Raw genomic sequence first — 5,935 nt, 5'->3', positions numbered from 1 at the left:
TCTGTCTCCTTCTCTCTCTGTCTCTCCTCTGTCTCTCCCTGTCCTCTATCTCTCTCTGTCTCCTTGTCTCTCTCTCTCTGTCTCCTTCTCTCTCTATCTCTCCCTGTCCTCTCTCTCTGTCTCCTCTCTCTGTCTCTCTCCACCCCCCCCACCCCCCCCATTTCATCCCTGACATAGCCCTTTGATGACTCATGACCAGCCCTGCCCAGGTGAGCAGAGCCCCTCTTGGGGCCATCCGTGGTTGAGGGGCTTGGCCCAGCCCTCCAACCTCCATGACCCAAAATGGCCCGTGCCACTTGGAGGATGTGTGGCCAGGCCTCCCAGCCCGCCCCAGCCCACCCACCTGGTCACTCAGGGCAGTGAGCTTGCCCTCCAGCTCCCTCTTCTCCCGCAGAACCTTCTGCTTGTCCTCATACTCCTCCTCCAGCTGTGCTTCCATCTGCTTCAGCTAAAGCCACGGGTGAAAGAAAACATGGGCTGCCCCGGTACCCAGCAGCACATCCAAAGGGGAGGTATTGTGGCACCCCCCACTATCCCCGAGCTCCTTCTACACGAGGGGAAACAGACGGGGTTAGAACGGGCCTGGGCACACAGGCTCTGAACAACTGTGGCTCTCAGTGCCCCTCTAGGACAACCTCTCTGGGCCTCAGTTTCCTTATCTGTAAAGCTAAGGGGGCTGGATTAGGTGATCTCTGAGGTCCCTTTCAGCTCTAGAGCATTATCATACGCCTGGAGGCTGGGGACAGCACACCAAAGGCCACCCAAAGTGGACAGCAGGAGGACATGCCCGAGAACTATTAGGGAGTCCCAGAGGCCATCGGGGCCAAGGGCAGTCCCCAACCCCCTCCTCCTCCTCCTCCAAGGATCGCCCCAGAGCAACAGGAAGGTGAGCTGGGTCAGTGGATGCCTGGCTGGCACAGACAGCTAAGGCCGCTGGCGGCATAGGCAGCCCTGAAGGACGAGGAATCCCTTGATCGTGATCTTCTACAAAGGTCACAAAGAGTGGTCTGCGGAGGACCCCACGATGCCAGGCCTGGTTATTCTGGGGAGGGCGGAGGGGGTGTAGCTGGGTGACTGTCCCCAAAGGCTTGGAGCACAAGTGCCCAAAGTCAGGGGAGAATGGGGGAGGGCGGGGAGCCAAGTCCTGGCAGCAGGTGTGCCGCGCACATGTCCTCACCTTCTTCTGGCAGGACTGGCGGACCTCTTCCACCTCCTCATCACGGCCCTCGATCTCCTTAGAGTGAGTCTGCCTGGTCCGTTCCATCTCCATCTCCAGGCGAAGCTTGGCCTGGAGGCACAGGGGAACAGCCCAACACAAATCAATCAAGCAAGGAGCACTCATTAAGCACCTACTGTATGTCAGGCAGGGTGGGAGATCTTGGGAAAGCAGTGACAATAATGCCACCATCCCTGTCCTCCAAGGGCTTACACTCTACCACAGTCTTCTTTTCAAAATGGGTTTTTGTGGCGATATTTTATCTTCCGGCTCCCAGATTTTCCTGGTAACAAGTCCCCGCATTCTGGACCCACGCCTGATTTCACTGGTGCCCTCTCTAAGGCAGACTGGCCCCAGTTCTGCTTCTGCAAGCTACCTCAGGCAATAAGACAAGAAGTGACTTGCCAAGGGTCACTCAGCCTGAGGGTGCTAGCTTGGGACTTGAGTGCAGGCCTTTCTGCCTCTGGGGCCAGCTCCCTCTACTGTGCTACACTGCCCATCAGAGATGCTTATACAAGTAGATAGAAAATCTGTACAAATAAATAAGAGAAGGGTTTTTTTGGAAGGCGGGGGGAGTAGCTGGGGTCAAGAAAGGTCTCGTGGAGGAAGAGTCACTTGAGCTGAGTTTTGAAAGAAACTGGGGATTCTAAGATGGGAAGGTGAGCATGGAGTGCACTGGGGCACAGCCTGTGCAAAGGTGCCGAGATGGGAGACAGAGTTTCCCCGGGGAGAACTGGACGGCAGAGCTCATGAGTTTAGCACTCAACTAGCAGGTAGTATCCTAGGCTTGCTCCAGAGGTAACTGTCCAGCACCTCCCCCCAAATCAGCTGGCTCCCCTTTAATCCCATCTCCTTCTCTCGTGGACTCCATTGGGTGGCTGGCCTTTCTGGATGAGGAGAATGCCCTTGCTGGGTGGTGACTGGCCCACTACAGAGAAGCCTAGGTGGGCTTACACCAGGGAGATCAAATATGGAAGGGTAGGCTATTAGAGAAGAGGGCTTCACCTTCTTGGGGTCATGGCTCCTGTTCAGAAAGAGGGCATCTGTGGTTCTCTAGGCTGGGTGAGAAGGCTAGTATTTATGCCTTGGGCCTCTCACAAAATTCCCTGACGACCTGGGCAACTAGGTGAAGCAGTGTATTGGACCCAGAATCAGTGAAATCTGAGTTCAAATCCAGCCTCCTACATTTACTAGTTGTGTGACCTTAGGCAAGTCACTTAACCCTGATTGCCTCCCCCCCCAAAAAAAGAAGAAAAAAGAGCTAGCTATCCAGCTGGGGAAGACAAGGAAAGACATTGGGAAATGTAGGTGATGGGAAAATGGAAGATATTAATTTAAAAAAAAAAAAAGAAAGAAAAGAGTTTGCTGCCTCCCACAGGTATCTAGCAGGGTTTTGTAAGCAGGGTTAAAATGAGTCCCTTTCTCCCCTACCAACCTGGGTGAGGAGATGCAGACAACGGAAGCATCAGAGGCAATGTGGGGCAGCGGGCGTTGAGTCCCACCACTTGTGGGATTGAGGAAGAACTGGGTTTGAAGCCCACCCTTGTCACTTACTAGCTGTGTGACCCTGGGCAAGTCACCTGCCCTCTCTGGGCCTCAAGCTTCCTTGAGTGCAAACGAGGATGACGTTAGCACCTACCTCGCAGGGGGTGCTGTGAGGATCAGAGCTTAGCGCCATGCACGGTACAGAGGAAGCCCTTAGTAAGTGCTGTTCTCCTTCCTTCAGCTCCTTCTCTATCAGTGCCTTGCCCCCCTCACCTGCTCCAGCATCTGGATGGTCCCCGCCTGTTCGTCCAGCTCCTCTTCCTGATCTTTGGTCTTGGCTTCCAGGTCCCGGAGCTGCTTCTTGATCTTGGCCAGAGAGGCTTCATCCTTGGACTCCTGAGAAGAGATGTCCTGGAGCTCGGCCTCCAGGGAGACCACCTTCTGCGTGAAGCCAGCAATGTCCATGTCTTTTTCCTAGAGTGAGAGAAGAAAACACATCAGCCGGGGATGGGGGCGGTGAGTGAGTTGGGGACACCGCTGGGGGCTCAGAGCCCATGCTCACCTCCATCTGCTGCTTCAAGCTGAAGACTTCAGCCAGGAGGGCATCTTTCTCCCGGTGCAGCTTTTCCCGCTGGAGCTTCTCCCGCTGGGTCTCCTCGTGAGCCTGGGAGAGCTCACTGTCAAACCTGGGATAGGACAGAACACATGGCAGTGTAGCCCATCAGACTGAGGGGACAGACTTCTGCTCTGCTACCTCCAGGGATGACTAGGGAGCTGTGGGCAAGGAAACAGTGCAGAGAATCCCGGCAGAAAGCTGACTCTTGAGCTGAAGATTACCTCAGAGACCACCTAGTCCAACCCCCTCAATTTACAGGGGGAGGAAACAGACTCAGGGAAATTAAGTGATTTGCTCAAGGCCACACAGGTGGTGGGATTTGAACTCAGTTCCTCTGACTCCAAAGCCAGTCCTTTTTGTAATACACTGTACTGTCTCTTTGATACTTGCAGGCAGGGACAGCTAAGGTGGCACAGTGGATAGAGCACCAGCTCTGGAGTCAGGAAGACCTGAGTTCAAATCTGGCCTCAGACAGTTACTAGCTATGTGACCCTGGGCAAGTGACTTAACCCTAATTGCCTGGGAAAAGAAAAAGATATTTGGGGGGTAGATAGGGATCCCAGGTCAAGCTGTGGCCCTTCCCTGGGGCAGTCAGGGCTTGGGTCATTTGCTCTGCCTCCTGGACATAAGGAAGCACAAGAGGCTCGTCCAACCCTTCTTCCTAGGGCTTTCAACTGAGATGCAGCTTGGCATCTGTGTTCAGATCCAATCTAAGACACTAGTTGTTTAATCTCTCTGGGCCTCAGTTTCCTCATCTGTAAAACAAGGGGGCCCCAGGACCAGGCCCTGGCTAAGCTGGTGGCACAAGCAGCATGGCCTGCTTGCTCTGACCTCTGGGAGCAGACACGCCCACCCCAGGAGCAGCTGGAGACAGCCCAGGCCCCACCCCGCACTGCACTCCCTCCCTAGGCTGCTGCTTTCCCCTCCCCTGTCTCCCTGCTGGGCACACAGTTGGGGGGCCCTCTCTCTTTACTCCTTCACTCAAGGCTTTCATTTCCCGCCCAGAGACCCTAAATAACGAGCAAATTGCTGAAATTCCTCTTAATACCTTCTCTGAATAGCTAATCAGGCAGCCCCGTGGAAAAATGAAATGCTCTCCCACCCCCTCCACAAACTCTGGGTATCCAGACCTAATAAGGTGCCCAGCAGGGAGCTCGGTAGCCTGGGCTGGTGCAATCACCCAGGGGGGCTCAGGGAAAAGGGAGCAGGGGAGTTCTGAGACTAGTCCTGCTGAGGATGCCAGCATCTGGGGAGATGATGGGTCATGGAGGCTGCTGGGGGGAAAGGAGCGGGAGGGATCTAAGGGGGAATAAGACCACCCACCCACAACCCCCATCAGTCCCCTAGAACTCAGGCCTAGAAGGTCCAGCTGCATCAATGGTGAGCTCTAAGAGGGCCCTTTCCACAGCTCCCCCCACTTGGTGAGCACTGTTCTTACTAGAAATCTCAGAGGCATGACCTGGTCAGCAGGCCAGCAAGAGGAAGGTGTGCCCAGGTGGCACAAGCCCTTTGGCACTGGTGGAGGGACATCTTCTGGCCATCCCAATGGAGCTGGGATCTGTTCTCACCCCCCTGGGGCTCCCCATCCTCCCCGGGGGGCACAGGCTCCTAAGCTTTCCCTCCTCTCCTAATGAAGAAGCCCCCACTAGGGAAATTAATTTAGATTGGATTTCCTCCAGTGAGGGCTGTGGCCCCCCTCCTTTGTGTCATTACCATAATGAGCTGGCAGTATCTCTAGCTCTGCAGTTTAACGACATCAGAGTCAGGAGGGTGTGTTTGTGTGTTTGTGTAACTGAGGAAAGCTGAGTGAAAGGGAATGGGAGCTTTCAGGCATGAGGGAGGAGGGCTGGGTGGGTTTCAGGGAAGGGGAGAGCCTGGATCCTGGGGAGTCCTCAGCTGCTGCTCCTTCCTTCTGGGTTCAATGACTGCCCCGGCGGCGGCGTGGTGAAGAGTGGGAGCCCAGAGTGGCCACAGCAGGCTGTCGACCTGGTGTGGCTACCCAGGTCTTGCCCTGGGTTTATTCCGAAGGCCCACTGCAGGAGTGGAACTTGCCCCTCGCCTGACACCTGGCATGTCAGGAGAAGTCAAGCTTGTGTACTCCCTTCTTTTCTTCCCAGTCCAGGGTGGGGAGAGGTGCATTTGTGGGGCCCAGTTCAGTGTATCAGGGGATCTCTCAGCATGAGGGGCTCAGGGTGTCCCTGCCTTGGCTCCCTCAGATGCTGAGAGAGAAAGGAAAGGCAGGAGCACGTGGAAGCCGGGGAGGCCCAAGTGGGTCCATCTCACCTACCTTCTCTGCTTCTTCTCCAGCTCATGGTTGCGGACCTGCTGGCCTTCCAGGTGCAGCCGGGTGTCCTGCAGCTCTGCCGTCAGCCGCTGGCACTTCTTCTTGAGCTGCTGGTGGGTGCGCTGGCTCTCGTCACTGTCGGCCTGCAGGTCCACCAGCTAAGGAGCCAAGGCAGAGAGGGGGGAGGGAGTCAGGGCAACTCAAGGGCCGTGGGAGAGGGGCCAGGGAGCAATGGAGCAGGATGTGGGGGTCTAGTGGGAGGGGGGTGGAGAGAAAGAGGAAAGAGAGAAGGAGAGAGAGGAGGGAAGGAAAGAGAAGGAGGGAGCAAGGAGAG

The 5,935-nt window shown here is 55.8% G+C and overlaps 1 protein-coding gene across 9 annotated transcripts in view; it reads right to left on the bottom strand.

The window, feature by feature from the left end:
• MYO18A (myosin XVIIIA) overlaps positions 1–5,935 on the bottom strand; it is a 151,764-nt gene that overhangs the window by 27,752 nt on the left and 118,077 nt on the right. For all 9 annotated transcript variants that reach the window (XM_069089762.1, XM_069089767.1, XM_069089770.1 and 6 more), the window contains 5 exons: positions 5,605–5,759; positions 3,264–3,387; positions 2,975–3,175; positions 1,178–1,288; positions 344–448 (listed from right to left, as the gene is read on the bottom strand). In XM_069089762.1, the coding sequence (XP_068945863.1) occupies positions 344–448; positions 1,178–1,288; positions 2,975–3,175; positions 3,264–3,387; positions 5,605–5,759 (696 nt within the window). The remainder of the gene's footprint in view (positions 1–343; positions 449–1,177; positions 1,289–2,974; positions 3,176–3,263; positions 3,388–5,604; positions 5,760–5,935) is intronic.

Source organism: Petaurus breviceps, unplaced genomic scaffold (assembly GCF_028583685.1).
Source record: "Petaurus breviceps papuanus isolate PSGF00001 unplaced genomic scaffold, PetGlider_PUasm1.0 186, whole genome shotgun sequence".
Lineage (NCBI taxonomy): Eukaryota > Metazoa > Chordata > Mammalia > Diprotodontia > Petauridae > Petaurus > Petaurus breviceps.
This window is presented reverse-complemented; position numbering and strand designations above follow the sequence as displayed.